Genomic DNA, 25,818 nt, shown 5'->3' with positions numbered 1-25,818 from the left:
TTCACCAGGACACTGCGCCAGGGGTGGGATTTTTCTTCCTAATTGCTATCTGAGCTACACTGGTAAATGAGTTCTGTAACTGTTCTTTGGTGGTGATCTGGGTCTAATTCAGTCTCCTGTTCTTGTGGGCCACCAGATGTAGCTGCTTCCAATTGTTGTGCAAAGAGGTCCCAGTTTGCTTTAGCAATCATGAATCTATGTTGAAATTGTCTGATGATCAGTACTGTTGTTAGCATTCTTGTAATCCTGTAGGTGATTACCTGGTGGTCAGAGATCGTCCATGTGTTTTCCACCTTCCAGCCAGGGCAGTGCGCAGCCATGTTCGTTGTGGCAAGAGAAATGTCAAAAGATGCCTCCCATTGGATGCTCTGCCTCCCAAATCAGAGGCAGAGCATCCAATGGATGTGGATAGCCAGTGCAATGTTGAATCAGTTTGGTGTGACATAAGCACTAGAAAAACAAAAATGAGAGGAGTGTGTTATAGGCCTAATAATTGTAATGAGTACTGGGGGCTTTGCCCCCTGCTCTTTGCTTGCCAACCTCCCACGCACACTTTTCTACGTAAAATGTAGAGTTATGACCGATCTTTTCTATGTAAAAGACATGCCTGTAAAAACACACTGATCGATATCTAATCAGGAAATGACCTGCATAATTATTTACCTGTGCATTTGTAGGTGTACCACGTGACCCACACCCCTCTTCTCCCATTGGTTACCCCACCACACGGCATTCTCAAGGTCAAATAAATATCACTATGTAATTATTTACCTGCATTTACATAGGTCACTTAGGAAAGGACCTTTTGCTTCAGGTTCCATAATGCATGAGGAATATTGTTGCATCTGAAAGAGCAGGACTAAAATATTTATAAACTATACAAATATTTAAAATATTTACAAAATACTAAACTATTTACAAATATACAAACTATATGGGGTGCCTTCATCATCTGACATTACAATGGAACATTGAATGATGCCGGGCGCAGTCATGTATTAGACAGTGAAGCACATGCACGAGGTTGGTGAACGTTACGGAGGCAGTTGTCTTTCAATGGAAGACAACAATGTAATTATTTACCTGCACATTTGTAGTGACGTAATTGCCCGCCCTCTTCTCCCATTCTCTTGAATAAGTAACGTAATTGCTCCGCCCACTTCTCCAATTGGCTTGAATAAATATCGCTAGGAGGAAAACTTTTTTAATGTATAGATAGGTAATAAACAACTATATTGACATATAGAATGGGTCAGTAAATCAGAATGTCTTTTTGTCCAGTCAATAACAGAGGATATTGACTGGACACTGTGGGTTGGTCATACAGTAGCAAGACTTTTTTTTTAGATTTATTAGATGATTGTTTATTACACCAGTGTGTTAAAGAGGTAACAAGAGAGTTATTTATTACACCATCATGTTAAAGAGACAACAAGTGAGTGCAATACTCTTTATCTGATTATCAGCATTGATTCTTTGTGCATTCAGAATCTGCAGATAAAAGGCCCACTTGGTGGCAATGATCACAGCGTATTGATGTGGTTTTACTTAAAGATATAACTACCATCAAGGGTAAGGGGAAAGGTTTTTGCTTTCGTAAAGGTGACTACAGTGGTCTGACAGTTTTTAAATTCTATACAGTGGGACCAACTGATGACATTACCATCAGAAAATTCTAAATAAGAACATACAAGGAATTAATCATAGAAGCTACTAGGCTTTTCATACCAACTAAGAAATACTCTTCAAGGTATAGGCCTAAATGATGTCAGATGAACTGAGATCATGGTAGAGAAGAAAAATGCATGGGATGCATATAAATTACCAGGTGTGTACAGTAGATATAAACTAGTCTGCAATGAAGTCATAAAACAGGTTAGGCAAACTAAGGTGTATTATTATCAGAATTATGAGAATTCTGTAGCAAAAAAATACAAGGAAAAGCAGCGGTTTCTTTACTTATATAAATGCCAGGGGAAAGGGGATGAATCACAGTGGTCCACTAGATATGAATGGGTTAACTTGATTATCCCATTCAAGTTGCTGACAAACTGAATGTATTTTGCATTTACATTTATACATGAGAAATTTTTTAAAGATGGGGATGCTGAAAGTGTATCTAATTCTGACAGGGAGCTGAATGATTTTGGAATAACACAGAAAAAATGGAGGAGAAATTGTTGAAGCTAAATGTGAAAATGGCACCCAGGTTGACACAATCTATCCAATTATGTTAACAGAGGCAACAAAAGAGGTAAGCAAATCATGAGCCATGATTAAGAGAGCATCCTTGGCTTCATGGAAGGTCCCTGTAAACTAGAAATGTGCAAATGTATCCCTAGTTCGTAAAGGAGGATCGAGAGTGAAAAGTAATTGCAGATCTGTTTTCTGTTCCGGGAAAATAATGGAGTTAATGGTTAAAGAAGTAATGTAGGACTATGTAGACAGAAACATTTACACTGCAGTCGTAGCATGGATTTGCTAAGGGGCAATATTGCCTGACCAATCTGATTGGATACTATGACACAGTAACAAAGGAATTAATGTTATTGATTAAAGGCATATCGGCCTTAATGTGTAAGTTTGCAATATGATACAAAGGTTGGCAGGGTGGTTAACCAGAACCAGAATAATAAGGTAATATTTCTGCAACAAGAACTAGACAAATTACGTAGCTGGACTGGTAATCTCAAGTTAACATACCAACTGTACCACATCCAGGGAATTGGCAAATGAAAAAGACGTGAGGGATAATTGTAAGTTCTCTGAGCAATGTGGACCAGTTGCCAGAATAGCTCATGGAATTTTGTCACATACAGGAATTTTGCCAACAGGAATAGATGATTATACCATAGCAGAAGGCAAAGACCATGTCTAGAGGCTTCATTAGAATGTGGTTCTTTGGAACTAGTACAGAGAAAAGCAATGTGATTAGTAAGAGAACAAAAGGTTACTCTTACCAGTAAAGACTAGTTCTGCAAACTGCAGAGACTAGGCACCTGTGGGGTGATCTGATTGGAGTGTTTAAGGCTTTGAATGGGTTGTGTAACTCAGTACTGATGGAATCCTTCCTCTTGCTCAGAATACACACATGAGGGAGCATAAATTTGAACTGAGGAAGGATGGTTGCAGGATAGATGTGTGGAAATTTGCATTCAGCCAGCAGGCATTAGCATTAGTTGAGGCATATGATGCAAGAAAGCAAGTTTATACCGCATCAGCCAAAAAAAAAAAAAAAAAAAACCTTCCCATTTCTCCCATCTGGTCACTCCAAATGTTTATCTAGTTCAGCCTTAAATTTATTTAAGCTATCAAGTCCGTTCGAGCAATCAACTGCCCGCTGGCTAACAGCAAACTTCCGCACATCTGTTCTACAACTGTCTTTCCTCAATTTGAATCTGTGCCCCCTCAGGTTCTTAATCTGAGCGAGCGGAAGAATCCCATAAGCATGAAGCCTGCTCAAACCATTCAAGGTCTTATACACCTCATCAGATCACCTAGTGCCTAGTCTCCAGATGCTGCAATTTGCAGAACTTAAGCCTCTCTTGGTAAGAGCACCCCTTTGTTCCTCTCACCAAACTTGTTGCCCTTCTCTGTCCTCGTTCTAACAACTCTACATCCTTCCTAAAATGAAGCCTCTAGACCTGTATGCAGTATTCAAGGTGTGGTGTGACCATTGCCTTATACAAAGGGATAATCACCTCCTTGTCTCTGCTAGTAAAATTCCTATATATCATTGAAAAGACTCCATGACCTGCTCTGGCAGTCTGCTACACTGTTCAGAGAACTTTGTATCTGACTGCACAATTACCCCCCAGTCTATTTCATTCTCCACTTCCCTGAGTGTAGTACTACACTCAGGGAAGTGGAGAATGAATTTGGTACGTTTCTCTTGGGTTACTGCTACCCATATGCTGTACTTTGCATTTGTCAATCACTTCTCAGCCCATCTGCCTAACTTTCTAGATCCTGTTGCAGTAGCATATTGTCTTTACTGTCATTAACAACCCTGCCAACCTTTATATTTAAATTTGCATATTAAGCCTGATATACCTTCATTGATAAATACACAAAACAACAATGGGCCCAGCACTGAACCCTGGGGGACTCCACTGATAACATTAGTCCATGTAGAGCAGTGTCCATTTATTACCACTCTCTGCTGTCTCCCGCTTAACCATCCCTTTATCCATTGTAGCAACTTGCCCTTAATGCCATACCACTCCAATTTGTATAGCAGTCTTCCATGTGCAACATTATCAAAAGCTTTCCAGAAATCCAAGTACATGATATCAAAATTATTTTTTGCATCCAGTTCGTTTGTGACCACATCGTGGTCAATTGTTGGAACAAATTCTCATCTGGTGTTGTAGTGGTGGGTAGTTTGAATAAATTCAAGGAAGAACTAGACAAACAGATAGGATGGACGATGGACAGGTAATAATGTGGAAGTGTTGGGTTTGTTTTGTTTTTTTTTGCTGATTCAACATAAGCTTGCTTTCTAGCATCATTTGCACTACTAATAGTAATACTAAAATATTTGTAGAAGAGACTAAAGCAAAATAAAATGTGGAATGAATACTTCGCTAAATGAATAAATGAAATAGCACCAGAAGAAAAAGAAGAAAATATCGAAATCAGAGAAATTTTTGTATATATTGTCTCTATTATTATGATAGAGATTGTCATGGAGAAAATCGGGTATGGAAAAACAACAGGTGTAGATGAAATTAGACTCCTGAAAGATGGAAAGAATGTTGTATCACTGTAGTTACGTTACTTTTTCCATAGGTTGTTTTCTAAAGGAAAAGCATTGGAAGATTGTAGCAAGGCACTAATTGTAAAATTATATAAATTTTATAATTCATGCTTTGCTATCAACCTGAAATCATAAAATTCAAATAATAACTAGAATAGTTATAAACAGATGTTTTGCAAGTCATAAATGAGCAACAAGAAGTGGTGTTATAAATCATTAGGAGATTATTGTGCCTATTATCTTGCAACACCCCCACCCCCAGTGTCTTCGCAGAACCCTTTGCTCAAAAAAAAAATAAATAAAAAAGACCAAATGTTTAGTTTATTGTAGTGCTTTGCATCACACAGCAAAAGGACAAATTTTGTTTCGTTATTTATATCAGGAATATCGGAATTTTTTTTATAGTAACTATTTATTTTTATTTTTTTTGTGTGTTTAGAAATCGCAAAAATGATGGACAAATGTAAGAGAATTAAACAAAAACTTCAAATTATTCAAAAGTTTAAAAATGGTGCATCAATCCATTAAATCTCTAAAGAATCATTATAATGTTGGTGACCAAACCATACGCGTCATTTAAAAAATAAAGGGAAGCATCGATTTGGCACACGAGTAGTACGTGGTAAGATTTTTTTTGTTTTTTTATCTATCGCCATACTTTTTACATAGGTTGCTGAACGTTTTTCGATACAGTAAGTCCCCGCCTTACGTAAAGTTTTTTATATTTTTTTTTATATGACTGAAGATTTCAGTGAAGGGGACACACATTTCACTATAATAACTTAAAAACCCACAGAATTCCAGCAATTGGTATTATCGCAAATGCAATAAGATCGAGTTTACTACCCATTTATAATTAGATTCACTAACAGAAAAGCCCAGTAACCCGGAAAGTGCAAATTGTTTTTATTGTTTTGTGGCAGTGACTCCCCAGAAATGTGCTTTAGTAAAATGTGAACTGGCGTGGGGCGATAATAGTGAATTTTTGCCTTAACCCTGTGAAGTTCTTTTCAGAAAATTTTGTTTTGACCGTTATCATGGTGCTGACTAAGAGAATAAGTGACAGCGGTACTAGTAAATCTATCAAGAAAAGGAAAGCGATAGAGTTGGATCAGAAAGTTAAAATAATAAGGATGTATGAAAATGGCCAAACATTAACAAGTATCATGCGGGATTCAGATTTGTCAGTGGCAATGGTGAATACAATAAAGGAGAAAGACAGAATACGAGAAGCAGTGAAGCAATCAGCACCAATGAGGTCAACTATAATAACCAAGGCTACGAAATACAAATCAGTTTTTACAGTACAATAACATGCGTTTTCTTTTCTTATATGCCACTCCAGCTGCTTCACCAATGTCCCCAGATAAAGTTTTTAATTGAACTAATTAAAAATATAACTATTTTTCTTCATTCTTCTGAGGATATTATGTGGTTTTTGTAATTTTGGCATATCAGGGATATAGCAGCAATATTTTATTAGTCATTCCCGAGTTACGCAAATCTCGACTTACGTAAAAAGTCCTGGAACATATCTCTTACGTATGTCGGGACTTACTGTATTTTTGGATTAACTGGGAATATTTTTTTACCATCTATCCTGGAAAATTGAGGGTCTACTGTATGCTATCATCCAAATATTTATTGTAAATGGGGAGGGGATTAAAGTATCAAGTATGATGCACTTGAACTCTGATAGCATTAGTAATCTGCTGGAGATATATCCTTACAAGTGTTTGGCATGCAGGGAAAAGTGGAATCTTGCTCCAGTCCTTCTGCAAGTTTGTAGCTAATTTTCTGCTTTAATTAAGACCTTGTTATGGCTCAGTTTTTATTTCAAACATTTCTGAGGTGTTCAGTTAAATTTGGGCTGTAAATAGTACAGCTGTTGGTTTATTACATTTTTCTGAAGCCACTGTTCTACTGACTTAGTTTGTATTAGCATTGTCATGATATAAATACAGCCAGCCCCTCTTTAAAGAATTGCATTTATGTAAATAAAGTGTGAACTGTTCAGAATGTTACAAGAGACAGCAGTATTCATGGATTCATTGATTACAACCAGTGCACCAAGTCTATACCAAATAAAACAGACCCATACCATCACACTATCACTATCTTCATTATTTGTGTAATACATTCTACATGAAATTATTCTTTGGGCATGTGTTGCATGAGTCATCCTCATATCACATTCTGACATTGCTGTAATGTGCAATGCTTCCATTCTCTGCACTAGCACGGCCAGTAGCATGCATTGCTAGGAAACAGCCTCAGCTTATGAGCAGATATATGACCAGTACTTTACAAATGCATTGGTGACAAAGAAATCTGACTTGGCAACTAGTATTTTTACAGCTCATTCTTTACCTTACCAAGGATCAGTACAACTTTCAACAAATGTAAGATGGACTGTTAGTACAGATGCTAAACTGTCAACAGCATTGATCAATTTGTAATTTTGGGTAAATTAAGTGTTCATAACTCAGGGAGTGACCTAATAATTTTTCACCTCTTGTGGTTTTTTGATTTGTGTTCCCTCCATGTACTTGCTGGTAGTAATTAAATTTAACATAAAGATCAAAGTAATTCAAGAAAGAAATTTTAAAAGCTTAATTTTCAGAGTTTAATTATCATTGGACAGTTCTGTATTATAGCATGAGTTTTATTAGCATTGACTGTTTTGGGAAGTTGACATTAAATGAATTTAACAATCAAGGTAAACATTGGTATTTTCACTGTGACACAAGGAGAGTTTTCTGTGTAGTGGCTGTTCCAGAAGACCATTTCTCTCAAATCAACTTAAGCGTGCCTCTACAAATCTCTCTTATCTGCTTCAGCTGTTGACATGCTTCAAGGGCCATTAATGTTCTTGTTTATACTCTGGCATGACCACCAGGTCATTGGAGTTTACAATAAATCAATCAATACAAATGTTAATCGTGTTTAGCAGTCACAGGCTTGAACCCTGATCCTCTTAAAGAGCGTGTACTACTGCACTCCCACTCCTGACCACTCAGCTACATGGTATTACTTGTATTTTGAAGGATGCAATACTTTCAGAATTCTATTAGCATTTTTATTTCCATCATGGTACTGATTTTGGTTCCCCCCCCCATTGCCCCTTTCTGTTTTATAGCAAATGGACAATACAACCTTAGTTGACATTGTGGCAATCTTCTATAACACTTATTGCCGATGTTTTTTTTCCTCCATTGAAAAAAGGGTCCCAGAAAACCAAATTTTCAGCAGTTAATATTATATAATTAAAAATAATTTTAAAACATATAAATGAAGCAACTAACTTTAAAATACAGTGTACTGCATTTTATAAGTGTGTTGCATTTTATTTTAATAATTTTAAAATAAAATAGCATATTGCATAATTTTCCCATTCTGTCACATGCGGTTGTTATTTTCCAAGTGTAAGACCTTGCATTTTGTAGCATTAAAACACTTTTTTGACCATCCTTGCAGCCTTTCCAAGTTGTCCTGAAGGAACACTGCCCATTAACCACTCTCCCAACCATGACATCTGCAAATTTTGACTTCATTCCCTGTATTTCTTCATTACTGTTGTTTTAAGAAAATTGGAAATAACAGTTGCTAATATTATCTGAGGAAGTGTACTTCTAACCCTAGAAGGACAGGAGACAGAGGTCTCTCCTGCAATTGATCATCCTCTGTCCAACCATATCTAACCATCTTTTGAAATAGAGGCATTAAATAAATCATGAACAGGCACAATTTGGCCTAAGAGGCCCTTGTGCTGATAAACTTCAAAACAACAACCTGTGTCCTAAGGATCTTACCTGCAATCATGTGTTCCAGCTTATTCAAAATAGCCAACCAGATTAAATAAGATCTTTCCTTCATAAAACCATGCTGCATTTTCTTCAGAATTCCATTTTTATATATATAACCACTTTCATGACCATCTGTAATCCAGTTGAATCCCCTCCCCAAGTCCAATGATACCCTCATAATCAACCTTAATAGTTCAATGCACTGTCAACCTCTATGACTGTATAATGGCTTCACCAATTGTCTCTCATTTGGAGAGGTTCAAATCCCAGACCTGGGAAATTTCTTAATTTGGAGATTTGGAGGAATTTCTTAACCCTTTCATTCACGAGTTTGCTGAATGTACATGGGCTCACAGTCATAGTGGAAACTAGTTTCTGCTAAGGCCAGCTCTGTGGAGTAAATTTTTTCATGGAAGGAAAAAATTCACTCAACTTTTTAAAAAATATATATAAAAATGATGAAAACTTTGTACCTAAATAATTTTAATTTGTTATTATTTCAGATCTAATACCTGAGGGAGTGTACTTCTAACCCTAGGTTAGTGTTTATTTCTCAGCTTGATAGATAGATGAAACAGAATGCCACATAATCCACTCCATGGAACCTGTTTTAGAATGAAATGGCAGCTGAATGCGCAATGTTTCTTGCTTGTGAACATTATCACACGTGCAACGGCATGTAATGATAGCTATATCCATGCTTGATATCTCCATCACTGTACATGCTAAATGTGAAAGTTACATGTAACATTTCAGTTTTTTTTTTTTTTTTTTTCATGGTTTGCCTCTTACTGCCAGTCAATGTGATTCACTTTAGTTATAAGCACCCTGTATAATACCCATAAATAGACTTTGATTGCTATAAGTTAATGGCAGTAGATCTGTATGTTGTGTGTGGGGGGGGATATAAAAATATACTGAAATGAGAATTTGTGGAGTAGAAGAAATTGCATTTAAAAGTATAGTTACAAAAATGCTAATAATCATAAAAAGTTTAAATTTATAGTTTTCAGCTGCTCTTATAAATACAGTTTAATGCAAGTGCTAGTATTTTCTTCTTGAATTTATGTACTAATTTTCTCTACTTGTTTTTATTATAGAACAATTGGATAAAATTGAAGAAGATATGGATAAAATACATGCTGATATGAGAGAGGCAGAGAAGAATTTGACAGGCATGGAAAAATGCTGTGGGCTTTGTGCATGCCCTTGTGTTAAGTAAGTGAATATAATTTCACTTTTTGAGTCTGATCATTATACAGATTCTACTTTTAGACTTAAAAGCAGACACAACAAAATACAATAGGACCTCAAATATCCAGAATTATTAAAAATAAAATCTGGCACTCTGAATAATTCTCTGGGGGGAACAGTGATAAATAGGCTGGCCAGATTTAAAGCACCACAGGTGCTTTAAATCTGGAAATTATTAATGGAACACCACATTGTGTTCCATTAATAATTTCCAAACAGTTTCTTTCTGCAACATATTTTCCAGACTACATAATTTTGACTATGTACTCACATATAAAATTATTCATTTTGTGAGACATTCAGTATTACTGCACTACTATACTACTATACCGTGAATTAGTATGCATTTAAACAATTTGTTTTTAGGACAATTCAATTAAAGAAATTGTATTGTGCCGTTTATACCTCAGATTAAAAAATCCACACCTGAGGCTGGATTTTTAACCTACAACCTTTATTTCTTAGATAAATATGCTACCTAGTGAACCATTCCAGCAGTACAGGTCCATTTTGGCTTAATGATGGTGGCTATTTAAAGGGATCAGAGCTACTATATTATCTAATAAAGATATTTGAATATTTGCTCTTACGAAGAAAGGCTTAAGTTTTGCAAATTACAGTGTCTGGAGATTAGGCACCAGCGAGGTGATCTGATAGAGGTGTATAAAGCCTTGAATAGTTTGAGCATGCTCAATGCTGATGGGATTCTTCCTCTTGCTCAGAATAATCACCTGAGAGGGCATAAATTCAAATTGAGGAAAGACAGATGTTGGATAGACGTGCAGAAATTTGCCTTTAGCCAGCGGGTGGTTTGTTGGTGGAATAGACTTCCATCCCTTGTCGTGGAAGTTGATAGCTTAAATAAGTTTAAGGCTCAGCTGGACAGGTATTTCGAACGAACAGAGGGATAAAGTGGAAGTGGTTTTTTTTTTTTGTTTTGGCTGATGCTGCATAAGCTTGCTTTTTTGCATCAAATGCCTCTACTAATGCTAATGCTAATTTCTACCAATATTTTTCAATTATTTAGTTAGCAAAAAGCATGGTTTTTTTTATTCAGTTGAAAGCTCTTCCTGATTTCACATCAGTAAAATTAAAATCATATGACTCCATTAAATCATATGACTGATCATATGACTCCATTAAATTATGTGAAAGAAAAAAAAAAGCAGAATTTTCAAAAATCTGGCATATCTTGTGTCCGTGTTGTCAGATTTATGAAGTTCTACTGTAATTACAAAATATGCTGCTCATTTTTAGATTTTGAAAGCTCGGCAGATTTGTATATTGGATGCAAGATTGCTTGTAAACAACTGGAAGCACTTTTCTGAATGTTTAATGAACTAAATAGTAAAGATTGTGAGGTTATGTTATACTGCAGACATTGAAATAATTTAAAAGTTGTATGTATTTTTGCATTGTTTAAGTTTTCAGTAGCTTTCCCGCCCAAAGATGACTGGATGGACCAAAGCATCCCCAAGGCAGAAATTGATTGCAAAAATGAATACAAATTTTAAATTGTTCAATGATTCACTAGAATTATGAAGTTTACTAATTATCAGTCCATGTGTGGAACAACCAAAATAAAAAGCTGATGAATAGCATTAGTATTAGTAGAGGCATGTGATGCAAGAAAACAAGCTTATGCAGCATCAGCCAAAAAAAAAAAAAAAAAACTTCCCATTTCATCCCTCCATTCGTTCCAAATGCCTGTCCAGCTCTGCCTTAAATTTATTTAGGCTATCAACTTCCACAACAAAAGATGGAAGTCTGTTCCACCAATCCTGCTGGTTAAAGGCAAATTTCCGCACATCTATTCTATAACTGTCTTTCCTCAATTTGAATTTATGCCCCTCAGGTTCGTAATCTGAACAAGCAGAAGAATCCCATCAGAATTCAGCATGCTCAGCCTATTCAAGGCCTTATACACCTCAATCAGATCACTTCTCAGGTGCCTAGTCTCCAGCCACTGCAATTTGCAGAACTTAAGCCTTTCTTGGTAGGAGGACTCCTTCGTTCCCCTCACCAATCTTATTGCACTTCTCTGTACACACTCAAGCAACTCTACATCCTTCCTAAAATGAGGCCTTCAGACATGTATGCAGTACTCAATGCGTGGCCTGACCATTGCCTTATACAAAGGGATAATCACCTCTGTTTCCCTAATAGCATAATTCCTGTATATCATTGACAATACCCCATGACTTGCTCTGGGCCGACCAGCCTAGCCAGGTGGGTAAAGTACCTGCCTGGCAACCCAAAGGTTGCGGGTTCGAATCCTGCCTCGGGCTTGGATCAGAGTAAAATGCAAAAACATTGGGAGGTGCATTATGGCCACAGAAGCCGATGTGCCAACAACTAAAAAAAAAAAAACCTGCTCTGGCAGCCTGTTTGCATTGCTCAGAAAACTTCATATCTGACTGCACCATTACCCCCAGGTCTTTTTTTATTCTCCACCTCCCTGAGTGTAGTACCACACCGTTGGTACATTTCTCTTGGGTTACTGCCACCCATATGCAGTACTTTGCATTTGTCAATGTTAAACTTCAGTTGCCACTTCTCAGCCCGTCTGCCCAAGTTTTCTAGATCCTGTTGCAGTTGCACACTGCCATTAACAACACTGCCAACCTTTATATCATATGCAAACTTAAACATTAAGCCTGATATACCTTCATCAATATCATTGATAAATATACAAAACAACAGTGAACTCAACACCGAACCCTGGAACTCCACTAATAACATTAGTCCACAAAGAGCACGGTCTTTTGAATAAAAAATTAAATTAAAATTAGAGTTAGAATTAAAAAATTGAATTTTATTATATGATAAAACCATCTGAACTCAGCATGCCATGAATAAAGTAGTCAAGACACCAAAAATTTTTCAAGAAACAACAATTCATGCTTTTTCACAGAACTGGAAAAAGGTCAAGATTCCCAGTATAGGTGTTAATGTATTTGAAATGAATAAGGCTATTCATTCATCCATTAGAAAGTCGTTGTTAATATGGAATTCATTTCTATTTTTGAAACTAATAGTTAATTTTTATATCCATAATTTTAAGTTTTTATTATTTTATGTATATAAGAACTGAATCCACTGAAAATTGAGATATTGTTAACTCCCTTCAAAGTAGGCTAATTTTGTATATACACGTAATTATTATATTGTTCCAACCAGTGCTAGAAGCATTTCTCAGATTCAGATTTTGGAATTGCCAAAAGTTGCTGTATTGTAGTTTGCTTAATTGTTTCCACATCTTTTTTATTTATTTATTTATTTTAGAATAAACAATCACAGGAGACCGTATCTGGATATGGTCCCCTGTGATTGTTTTTTTGTCCCATGAATAAGAGGCCATCCTACTTGTGCAATACTTTTTTTTTTTAATCTGAAAACTGCCAAACGTGATATTTTTGTTTCTGTTCCTCTATCAGCAGTTGTGGAGTGAACTTGACTGTGATATACTTTAGTACTAAATCTTTAGTCAGAGTGCCCTGATATGTACTATAATAAATGCTCACATTTTATTAATTGTCAGTCTTTTGTAATTTCACAAAAAATTATGTACTTCGGCTACTGATTCGTATTGGTGAAGAACATCCAGAATGTCCATTGCTCTTACCCGATTTTCCCCACTCATTATTGATAGAGCCACTAAAAAACCATGCACAGCTCATTATTGCCTCTCTAAGTGCTGTTGCATTGTTTGATAAATTTTGGTCATGTTTCTTTTGGTATGGTTAAATGCAATAAATCGTGAAAGCAGTCAAAGTTTAGACACTGAGTGCAAACATTGAAGTGCAGAATAAGCTGTAATAAACAGACCTGGATAATATCTAGTAACATGTCAAGAAGTGTAATCAAAACATTACCCCCCCACCTCCACTGAGGTATTGACACTGAAAAACAATTTGTCACCTGTGTAATTTTTCAATTAATAATGTGTAATTCCCTCCTTTAGCATGAATCATTTCATGAATTATTGTTGGTAGAGATTTAACTGTCTAGTTGAATCCTTCCCTTAAATAATTTTTATCAGTATATTAGGCTATTCTAAAAACAATTGGCTTGTAATTCATTCAGGTTTCATAGAGCTGTTGGTGTGTTTTCATTTTCCATTCTCAATGATAATCTCCTACATTCTCTGTAGGACTTAAATCTGACTTGGCTGGCCAATTTAAATGCCCTACCATTCTATTTGTGCTACTCATGCCATTTTTTAAAACACTAGAGTTTCTGTAACGAGACAGTTGTTATCTGGAATACAGTATTGAAATCAAGTGTTTGTCAAATGTTCATCTAAAAGCACAATGTGATCATCCTGATAATTATTCCAAGAGGAATCCCAGTTCATAATAGTTAAGATCCACCAACAGCTTGTACACCTTGCATGCAATCTGGATGAAATGTCTCGTTTTTTCTTCTGTGAACTCAACCCTGATATCACCTTGGATTCATCAGACATTACAGCTTTCCAATCATTAAAAAATCATTAAAAGTAGGCAGAGGTGAAGGTGATTCTTGCACAACTTCTATTAGAATAAATAGCGACCTGGAGCGAGGGGCGCTGGGGGTTTCAGGGATTGATGGCAGTCATCGTGAAACAGGTGGGTATATGGGATGTGTTACGGTAACTAATAAGGATAGGTACGTGTATACTTGCATGTATACCAATGCTAGAAGTATAGTAAATAAATTTGATGAATTTGAAGTGTTGGTCAAGGGTTGTTAATGACAGTAATGGCAGTGTGCTACTGCAACAGGATCTAGATAATTTGGGCAGATGGGCTAAGAAGTGGCAACTGAAATTTAACCTTGACAAATGCAAAGTACTGCATATGGGTAGAAGTAACCCCAGAGAAACGTACCAACTGTGTGGTACTACACTTAAGGTGGTAGAAAATGAAAAAGACCTGGGAGTAATTGTGCAGTCAGATATGAAGTTTTCTGAGCAATGCAGACAGGCTGGCAGGGCAGGTCATGGGGTTTTGTCAATGATATACAGGGTGATTCACTACCAGTGCAACAAACTTGCAGGAGGTGTAGGGGGCACAAAGACGAATCGGAATCACATAGCATTGCAGGGTCCGAAATGGCTTCGTCATGCGGTAGAGGACGTTGAATGGGAGGTCGCATGAACAGCGATCCCGCTGGAAGTCATCATTTGCGAACCGTTTCTGTTGAAGAAACCAAGTAGCAAAAGTCCTCCAGAGTGGATAATCCGCAGGCTCCAATGATTGGACGCGTTGCAGATGGTATGAACTTATTTATTTTGTTGACAGTATCTTCCATACAGTGGATTGGGAAATACCCATTCGTTGGCCTATCGCTCGAGTACTCGGATTGCCTTCTGCAAGACGTAGGGCATTCTCCTCATTGTCTGGCGTCCTTGCCATTCGCTCTCCATTCATGGTACTTCTCGTGAAACAACCAGTCTCACGTAACCTTCTGCGCACACGTGCGAAAATCGTATGATTTTCACGCCTGTGCGGGAAACATTCCTGGTACAAGCGCAGAGCGGTGCGCCTGTTACAGTCCGCAGCTCCATACGCGAGGTGCATGTCGGCCAGTTCAACGTTTGAATACTCGTCCATCCTACTGCCTTGGGAACCGGTTCGCAAATGATGACTTCCAGCGGGATCGCTGTTCACGTGACCTCCCGTTCAACGTCCTCTACCGCATGACGAAAGCATTTCGGACCCTGCAATGCTATGTGATTCCGTTTCGTCTTTGTGCCCCCTACACCTCCTGCAAGTTTGTCGCACTGGTAGTGAATCACCCTGCATAGGAATTTTGCTAGCAGGGAAAAGGAGGTGATTGTCCCTCTGTATAAGGCAATGGTCAGGCCACGCCTTGAGTACTGCGTACAGATCTGGAGGCCTCATTTTAGGAAGGATGTAGATTTGCTTGAGCTTGTACAGAGAAGGGCAACAAGATTGGTGAGGGGAATGAAGGGATCCTCTTACCAAGAGAGGCTTATATTCTGCAAATTGCTGTGGCTGGAGACTAGGCACCTGCATGGTGATCTGATTGAGGTGTATAAGGCCTTGAATGGGTTGAGCACGCTGAATTTTGATGGGATTATTCCACTTATTCAGATTACGAACTAACTTCCATCTGTCGTTGTGAAGTTGATAGGTTAAATAAATTTAAGGAAGAACTGGACAGGCATTTGGAGGGAATGGTGTGATATATTTTTTTTTTTTTGCTGATGCTGCATAAGCTCATACACTTGCTTTCTTGCATCACATGCTGCGCTACTACTACTATTAGCAGTCCAGTTTTTATTGGTCTTTTTCAGGAGGGGGGGGGTTCTCCAGATATCCATGTTATGCAATTCTCTTTGCAGTGTTCTCTTTAGAAATTGGCTTATGAAGTCCTTGGTTAATTGTTTGTAGCAGCTCCTGCTTTGTTTGAAACCTTTTTTTCATTTACTAGACACTATTCATTGCTGATCATGATCATTTAGCATAGATTTTCAACCACAGTTCTGCCTCTAATTGCTGGTTGATTTTGACTCACACCATTCATTAAAAACTATTACTGTTCTTTTCGAAACACCAGGAAATTCAGCAGGGCATCCTTTAGACCTGCCAAATGCTGTCACTCCTTTTTTGCCATTTGTTAACAACTTTTCTGCATCCCATTTTTCATGTTGGAAACCTTTGCTTCATCGTTTGCAGCTGGTATACTGTAAATAGAGAAATTGAGTTAACCTTATACTTTGATTTCAGTGCTGTAAGCAAACAAGCATAGACAGTACATGTGTTCAATCTATTATACACCCTGAATACCACAGATGACTATTTTTGTCTTGTGTCTGTATGATTTATTAGAAATGTGCATTAGACATTTTTCTAAAACAAAGTTTTGTTTTAGAAAAATGTCTACATTGAATTTTGTATTATTTCCTTAATTTTTAGGGGTTCTGAATTTAAGGAAGATGCAAATACATGGAAAACAAGTGAAGATGGTAAAGTTCTTAGTTCTCAGCCTCAGCGAATATTGGATGAACGAAATGGCACAGGACCAACAGGAGGATTTGTTTCCAAGTAAACTGTTAAACTATTAATTTAAAGCTGTTAATTGATAATAAAAACATCAATTTAATTTAATTTGAAGGTTATAGGGGAACACTGTGTCCAATTTAAAAAAAAAAAAAAAAAAAAACTTTATTCCTGCTGTTTATGATTTTGAATATGCTGATTATGAATATAACACTTTTTTTTTTTATTGTTGCCTAGAGATTATGTAATGCCTAACATCTGTAAATATCTTGTTAAATTCTTTTAAAGTCAGCGAGTATACTAGTTTAATTTAGTGTAGGATTTTTTACATGAAAAGGAGCCACCTTTAACTTAGTTTTAAACTCTATTCTCTAACCTGAAAACCAGTTGCATGTCATTGAGTAAGGCTCACATTGGTCATTTGATGAAGTAAATAACGAGTATGAGCTTTACTCTATGACATATATATCTACATATACAGTCAGATCTCTCTATAATGAAATCGATCATTCCCTTGAAAAAAATTTGCTAAACAGAAATTTCTTTATAAAGAAATATGACCCTTTCAACAACGAAAAATATTGTAAATTCAGAAATATAGTAAAATATGGGAAATTAATTAGAAATAAGTGGCAGTGAATAAATTTTCTAACTAAAATGCTAGAAAATTTATTTGCTCAATTAATAGTTTTAAAATAAACAATTTATTAATATTATATACATATTAAGAAATGACTACTTACATGATGTGCACAATATATTAGTACACTTTTAAGGATTATGTCGTAAAATATTTGGTTATTTTTTGTTGTGCACTAGATTGTTGTACACTGTACATCGTTCATAAAAATGTTCACATTTGTTTGCAACAAACAAAAATGTTTGTTTAAGCACTCAAATATATTTTCTGGCATGTTTTCTTCACACTGAAGGTCTCGACTCAAAGTTTCAAATGCTGCCAACATTTCATGTTTGGAAGGTTTAATATTGCCCTCATTTTCATCCAACTCATTGTCGATATTGTCACTAGTTCTTTGAATACTCTCCAAAATATTTGAGTTACTGATATTCAGCTACTATAACATCATTTTCAACTCCTAAATATTCATCAAGAACAATTTTCCACTGATCAAACCTCACTTAGAACCCTTCCCAAGACTGCTCAGTATGTTGTAGTAGTTCATCACTATTAATTGGCATTTTAGCAAATCCTGCTTTTGCAAAACAATTCTTAATCATTTCCATCACATCTTGACTCCACATGTTTGCCAACTCTGATATGCATATCCGCAAATCTATAACAGAATCTATAAATTGATTGGTTTCTATTCTCAGTATAATTTTTTTTCGGTATGTGTCTTCGGTAGTGCATTTTTAAATCCTTGGCCCATTGGCTGCAGTTTAGACGAGGTATTCAAAGGGAAGAAAACAAGATTCACACTTGTAAGTTTCGAAATTACCAAGTGAAAGTGGGCAGTTGTCGACGATCAAAGTGATTTTTATGTTTCTTTCGTCGTCTTTCTATCAAAATTTAAAATCCAATGTTCAAACATTTATTTCAAAACTGTTTCTTTCCAATGGGAAATGGTCTTCTTCAGTTGCAGCTGTACTTTCATCAGAGATAACTTTTTAAACTTTTTCGAGTAAGTCATGGTGCTCTTTAAATTTGTCCAAACAAGCAGAACTGGCTTGAAATGTTTTATGCCCTTGATGAGATGCGTACTCCATAGCTTTTTCTTTTATTAGTGGCCCTGATATCAGCACGTTTTGGTCTCAAATCAGCTTCATCCACTTAAAAACTGCTTCATCTACATCTTCACAAAGGCATAATTTTGCGACTGGGTCCTGTTTCCTCAAACAGTTTGAGAATCGAAACACTTTTTCAGAATGGCTGACACACTACTAGCAGGGGCACCAAATTTTAAAGCGTTTCTTTTTTTTTTTTTTTTTTTTTTTTTTTTTTTTTAATGCCGCGATCTATACTATTAAGCACTTTCACTTTTTTCCACTACACTCAAGGATTTCATCTTAGACATTTAAGGTTACTTGCACAGCAGCTAAAACAAAACTGATTTAGGGACCACTTGTACCTACTATACAGAAACAAGATAAATTTAGTGAAAGTGTGGATGACTCATTTCTTTGAAACAACAGATAAATTTCCTGGGTAAAGGAAAATCACTCTCTCCTAATTCTCTAATAGGATGCTCACAGTAGAAAACAGGTTGATCAGACCCAATGTCTGCGTCGGGAATATGCCTTAATCTTTGCAAATGGCTGTGGACACAGATAGCGATTGAGCGTGACTTCTCGGTATACTAGCGTATAGGATGTATAGGTTTTACTTCTTTTTAGCCATTTCTGATCCCCTGCTGGGCATCCTGCACCATCGTTGGCCAGTTTCCTCCTGCAGCGTTTTAAGGGCACCACTAAATTGTAAAATGTTTTAGCTCTTAATTCATGGAATTATTCCCTTTAGCTCTTAAAAGCTAACAGGATTAATTCTTAATCCTTTTAGCTTTAATTCGTGTTTTCTACAGCATCATCTCTATTCCCTAAAGGCCCAAGGTGCGAACAATGTGTACCCAGGTCTGTCGAAATAAGTTTGTTATATGGAAATTTTCTTCGTTATACAGAAACTATTTTCAGTGTAATGACCACGGGGAAATCAAAAAAAAAAGTTCAACATGGAGAAAAATTTGCTATATGGAAGTTCGTTAAAGAGAGGTCTGACTGTATCTCTATATATCTGTTCGTCCAGATTAAAGTTAGAACAAACCCCCAAGATACTAGCCTAGAACTTTAGCACTGCTCTTTCTTCCTTGTGGCGCAGCTGGAAACAGGTAGGGGAGAATGCCACATCCCAAGATAAATAAACTACTATTGAGTAGTAAAGTCGCTACTCCTAGACTTCCCAGGAGTAGTGGCTTTATCAGTCTGGATGTGGCTTCAGTTTTGTTTCAGAAAATAGATAACTTATTTTAAACCTCTTTTTCTTTTCTTTTTTTTTTTTTTTTTTTTTTGGATCAGAAGTACCATGGCAGATAAAACAGTTTGCTCATCTCACAAATAGATCCACATCCTTCCTAAAATGAGGCTTCCAGACCTGTATGCATTGCTCAAGATGTGGTATTATTATTGGAAATGCCTTATAAAACGGGATAATCACCTCCTTATCCCCACTGGAAAGATTTCTCTATATCAGGGGTGTAGCCAACTTAATTTATGATGCAATCTAATTTTTTTTCTTCAAAATATGCCGCGATCTACCATCTCAAGAATTTCATTGCACATGGTTAAAAAAGTTAATCAACACATATTGAAAAATGTTGAAAAATTAAATTCATACGTATTTTAATTTATAATAAGTTTGTGTCTTAATGTCATCTGCCAAGCTTTCAAAATCGGGGATATACTGTGATAAGGCGGACCATAAAGAATCTTCTGTATGCAAGTCCGTAAGAGTGGAGCAATTCTTCATCTTTTTTTTTTTTTTTCCAACACGAAAAGGCTGATTCACATAGATATGTGGAACCAAAACAGGAATTCAAAAGTTCACTGCATTTTTTTGCATTTGGGTTCTTTTCTCGGCAAACATATTTCCAAAAGTCTTTTTCTGATGATCTGCTTTTAGAAAGATATCGTTTTGCAATGTCATAATTTCATTTTCAAGTAATATTTTCTCCATGTTAAAAATCTCAGTTATTTTTTTCTTCAATTTGTTTCGTATCTAAGTCGACATTAAATGGATAAGAAATATATTGAACAATGTCTTCAGTTGTTTCAAAGTCATCCACAACCTTCTCAATTTCAGAAACATATTTCTCACTATTAAATTCAAAAACAGTATATTTTTGCAAATGAACACAACCTTCTCAATTTCAGAAACATATTTCTCACTGTTAAATTCAAAAACAGGATATTTTTGCAAATGAACTTGCATATTTTCAAAATGATGGAATTTTTTTTCTTTGAGATCCTTAGCCATTGCCAAAAATTGATATTTATATGCAGAAATATTACTAATCATGCCACCCACATTTTTATTTTTTTCTTGTAATTCCAAATTCAGATCACTTAATTTACTGGTAAAATCTGCCAAAAAAGCCAGACCAACAATTTTTCTCTTTTTAATTTCATTCAGCAAATTTCGAAATCTCTGTAGAAACTTACTCCGACTCAGCCACCTCACACGAACCTGTATGTAATATCAGATCTGGTTCATTTTCATCGAGTTGCATTTTGAGAAGTCTCCTCTGAAGAGATTGTCCTCTGATGGAATTCACAATTTTGAAAGCTATGTCCATAACACAGAATTTAATCTTTTGCTGGCTAACACTTGGTGGTGGTTGATACAGTGGGAACTCAAAAAAATCTGGGAATTCGCCATCCTTTTGGCACAATGCAATGAATCCATTATGATGCCCTGTCATTGCTTTCGCTCCATCTGTTATTGATACAAGCTTAAATAGTGGTGATTTAATTTTTTCAATAAAATTTTTGAATGCGTTAAATATATCAAGACCTCTAGTTCTTTCTTTTAACGAAACCATACCCAGCATTTCTTCTCTAGTGTCAGAATCATCGAAAACCATACGAATAAAAACAAACAATTGAGCTGTATCACTGATGTCTGTAGATTCATCCAGTTGTAAAGAAAAGGACACACCACTAGCAATATGAGCAAGCAATTGTTCGCTCACATTTTTACTCATTTTTTCGATGCTTCGCATCACAGTATTTCGAGATAATTGCAGATCTTGAAGAGCACTTTTAATTTCATTGTTGTTCTTAAAATTTTCAAAAGGCGAATCTGTTATTTCTAAAAATGCGTCTTTGATGAATTGACCATCAGAAAATGGTTTTCATTTTTTTGCAAGAAGATGACTCACTTCAAATGATGCTACAGTTACTGCTTTAGATTGTAAATTAGGTGTCATGAAGAAATTTTGTTGCACGAATAATTTGGATTTAAGTTCTTTTAATTTTTCGCGGAAAATTAGCCAGAAAATCTGATTGGTATTTATACCTTGGAGTGCATTGAAGTGCCTTTCTAAATTTCCTTTTTTGAGTCTAGCCACAGGAAGCATTGCAAATCAAACAACATTTTTCTTTTATCATTACAAAAAAGTATTCTAGTTCCCACTTTTGATGAAAATGATACGTTTTACTCTTTTTCGTAGTATTAATTTTAAATCAAAAGTTATTAAATTAATGTATACTATTAAGATTCTTAGCAAAGCTTATTATCTTAGTACTCACCTCAGTAATAAGCTTTGCTAAGAATCTTAATAGATAATCAACAATACTTCAAGTTTTCAGCTGTAAAAATTAGTCATTAACGTATATGTACTGTCCAGTTATTAATATTAAATAATCTAAATAAGAATTTGACACATACACTACTCTCCACAATGTAACTGCGTGAATTTTCACTAGACAAGCCTAGCTGCTGTGCGGCGACAAGAGTAGTCACATGGTTCAACGGATTTGTAATAAGCGTATGCAGTGGGGCGTATAATAATAACATTTAGATTTTGATTAATCTATTTTTTATATACGGTTAAAATTCGTCGTGATCGACCGAAATTAAAGCTGCGTTCGACTGGTAGATTGCGATCGACTTGTTAGCCACCCCTGCTCTATATCATTGACAAAATCAGATCAGCTGTCCAGGCAGTCTGTCTGCACTCCACAGACAACTTCATATCTGACTGCACAATTATCCACAGGTCTTTTTCATTCTCCACTGCCCTGAGTGTAGTACCACATGGTAGGTTAATCTTGGATAACTGCTACCTCTGTGCTGTACCTTGCATTTGCTGATGTTAAACTTCCATTGCCACTTCTGAGCCCATCTGCATAATTTTTCTAGATCTTGTTACAGTAGTATACCCTGATTATTCTCATTAACTACCTTACCAACTGTAGCATGATTCTTCAAACTTGGAAGTTAAGCCTGATATGCCTTTATCAGTAATAAATATAAAAAAACAATGGGCCTAGCATTGAACCCTAAGGGACTCCACTAATAATATTAGTCAAAGAAGACCAGTGCTAATAGATAGACACTGTCTTCTCCCACTTGATCATCTCTTTATACAGGAACTTGTCCATAATATCATGCTCCAATTTGTACAGCAGACTTTTGTGTTTCACGCGAAAGACTGCTGTACAAATTATTAAAATGACATATTATTAAAAATTTTGAAATCTAAGTATATGATATCAAAAATTTTTGCATTAGTTCTTTTCTTATTGCATCATGTTATCCAATCAGATTGGTCAAGATCACCCCTTAAAAGTGCATGCTGTGACTGCAGTAAAACTGCATGTCTGTCTAGATTGTCCAGTAACTCCGTTTTATGTTTAGCTTCAATTTCTCCTCTGCTTTCCTCTCAGTTATCACATAATCACATAGTTCCTTGTTAGCATTTGATAAATTTCTGGCATCCCCATCCCTAAAAAAAAATTTCTCATGCGTGAATGTAAAATAAAGAAAAACTAATCTTTTTGTCAGTAACTATTGATGAGCAGGATCATCGATAGTGAAACCATTCATATCTAGTGGACCGGTGTGATTTTTCTTTCTTCTAACATTTATGTAAGTAAAGAAGTTTCCGCTGCTTTTTTCTGCATTCTTAGCTAGACTTCTCGTAATCTGCCTCGGCTTGCCTAACCTCCTTTGCAACTTGATTGCAAACTAGTTTATATCTAATTTAGGCTTCTGTATCACTTGATGATTTATATACATTCCGTATACTTTTCTTCTCTGTCACAAGTCTCATCAGTTCATCTGAATATCCAGTTAGATCTAAGCCTTTTACCTCCTACTTGGTGTAAAAAGCCTAATAGCTTTTACAATTACTTCCCATTTCATAGAATTTAAAAGCGTGCTGAGAACATTGCAGTCATCTATCTGAAAACAATAGCCCTTCCATTTGTCCTTGATAGTAGTTACAACTTTAAGTAAATTCCACATTGGTGTACTGTGATCACTACGTAAGTCTGCAAATTCTTGATGCCTGAAGAGTCGTTGCTGTGATAATGAGATCAAGGGTATTTCTTTCTCTCATTGCCTTGTGGTGCAGAAAACGGTCATCCAGTAAATTCCTAAAATTCTTGCTACTGTGTTAGTGACCAGTCCACAAGCTCCAGCCAATATCTGAAAGGTTAAGCTCCTTCACTATAAAACATTTTGATTTATTGGCCCTCTCTGTATCTCTACAGTTGTTCATTATTCTCATCACAGTCATTAGACATATAACACCCTCCTACTCTGATTTTTGTTTTCCCAGTTTTTATGTCACACCAAACTGACTTTGCATTGTAATGGCCACCCATGTAAACTGGATACACTGTCTTAGATTTTGTGCTGCTTAACTAATAGCATAAACTCTCTCCTCCCCTCCTGTTTAAACTGAAATAGGTTACCAAAGATCAATGAAATTGTTATCAGAAAAGAAGACTATTTGGGTTATGTGCAGATTATCAAGAGATCCTGTTCAATGTATAAAATAATTTGTAATTAGGTACTTACAGAGTGAGACAGGCTAAGAGAGAAAAATTATGAAAAAGATTTGACAAAGAAGCTTGGAAAGGTAATAAAGAATTCCGTGCATATTTGAACACTAAAAATAAAGAAATGAACTGTATTTGCCCCCCCCCCTACAAGGGAGTAATGAGATCAATATAGACCTCAAGAAGATGGCTGATCAGTTGAACAGATTCTTTACATCTGTATTTAAACAAGTGTGCAGTTTTAAGGGAAAGAAGACAATTCAACTAACAATTATTCAGCATTAAAAAATTTTGATAAGTTAAACCCTCTGAAGGATAAATTATCAGATTTAAAAGTTAAAGAATTGTTGGTATCCAAGGAGTTATACTGAAAGGGGCAACTAAGGTAATCACTAAATCCTTGTGTATATAATGGAGGCATTCATAGCCTCAGGTGAACTCCAGGATATGGGAAATGTTTGATACCACACATGCAAAAGTTTCCAAGAGCAAATAAGTTCAATTATAGGCTTGTAAATTTGACTTCTGTGGCATGAAAAATTATTCAATTTATGATTAAAGATACAAGCAAGGTCACCTCGATGATGACATGAGTCATAACATGGTTTTGTTAAGGGGATCTTGTCTGACTATTCTGATGAAGTATTATGAGGTAGTCGTGAATGAACTGATTGCAGGGAATAACCTTTGCATATTTTATTTATGTGGGCTTTTGACACATTCACACTATTCCTGCATAATAACACTATTCCTGCATAACCTATTCATTCACATACACTATTCATTCACACTATTCCTGCATAAGTCCTGCATAACCATCTTGTGGATACATTTGAAAAGTGTGGCATTTGGGTTTGGATCCTGCAATGGATAAAAGAATGCTAACTTGTAGAAGGTAGAGTGATTTAAAAATGACCTGTGTTACTTTTCGGAATTGTCAAGTTTCACTGGCTCTTGTTTTTAATTTTAATAATGATATTGATAATGATATCAAAAGCTTCATGTCAAAATTTGTATCTGATGATAAGTTTGGTGGGATTGTTAACCAGAATGTGGCAACATGTCTTTGACAAAATTATACACCTGCCCTAAAAATGGCAATTATGCTTTACTGCTTTTAATTCTAGTAAATGCAAAATTCTGCATCTAGGTCATAGTAATCCCAAATTAAATTATTAAATGGGGAAGAGTATGTGCATGTAGTACTTGCACATACTCTTCAGATACAGAAAATTTTCCAGTAAAGATAGAAGCAATTGTCCTGTATAAATCACTGGCTACACCACATCTTGAATACTGCATACAGCTCTGGAGGCCACATATCAGGAGAGATATTGACTTGCATTAAAGGGTGCGAAGGAAGGCATCAAGATTAGTTGTTGATGCAAGGACACCTTATATGATAAGAAACTTCAGCTCTAAGCTGCAAAGGCAAAGTTTGAAAATCGGTTAGCTGTGTGTGGGGTGG

The 25,818-nt window shown here is 36.0% G+C and overlaps 1 protein-coding gene across 1 annotated transcript in view; it reads left to right on the top strand.

Moving 5' to 3' along the window:
- The window catches only part of LOC150084640 (synaptosomal-associated protein 25-like), a 145,553-nt gene that overhangs the window by 74,628 nt on the left and 45,107 nt on the right, over positions 1–25,818 (top strand). The window contains exons 5-6 of the mRNA XM_090375380.1: positions 9,666–9,783; positions 16,746–16,874. Of these exons, the coding sequence (XP_090231506.1) occupies positions 9,666–9,783; positions 16,746–16,874 (247 nt within the window). The remainder of the gene's footprint in view (positions 1–9,665; positions 9,784–16,745; positions 16,875–25,818) is intronic.

This window comes from Mastigoproctus giganteus, chromosome 6 (assembly GCF_048544385.1).
Source record: "Mastigoproctus giganteus isolate SK-2022 chromosome 6, ASM4854438v1, whole genome shotgun sequence".
NCBI lineage: Eukaryota > Metazoa > Arthropoda > Arachnida > Uropygi > Thelyphonidae > Mastigoproctus > Mastigoproctus giganteus.
Note: the sequence above shows the minus strand (reverse complement) of the source record. Positions and strands in the feature narration are given on the sequence as shown.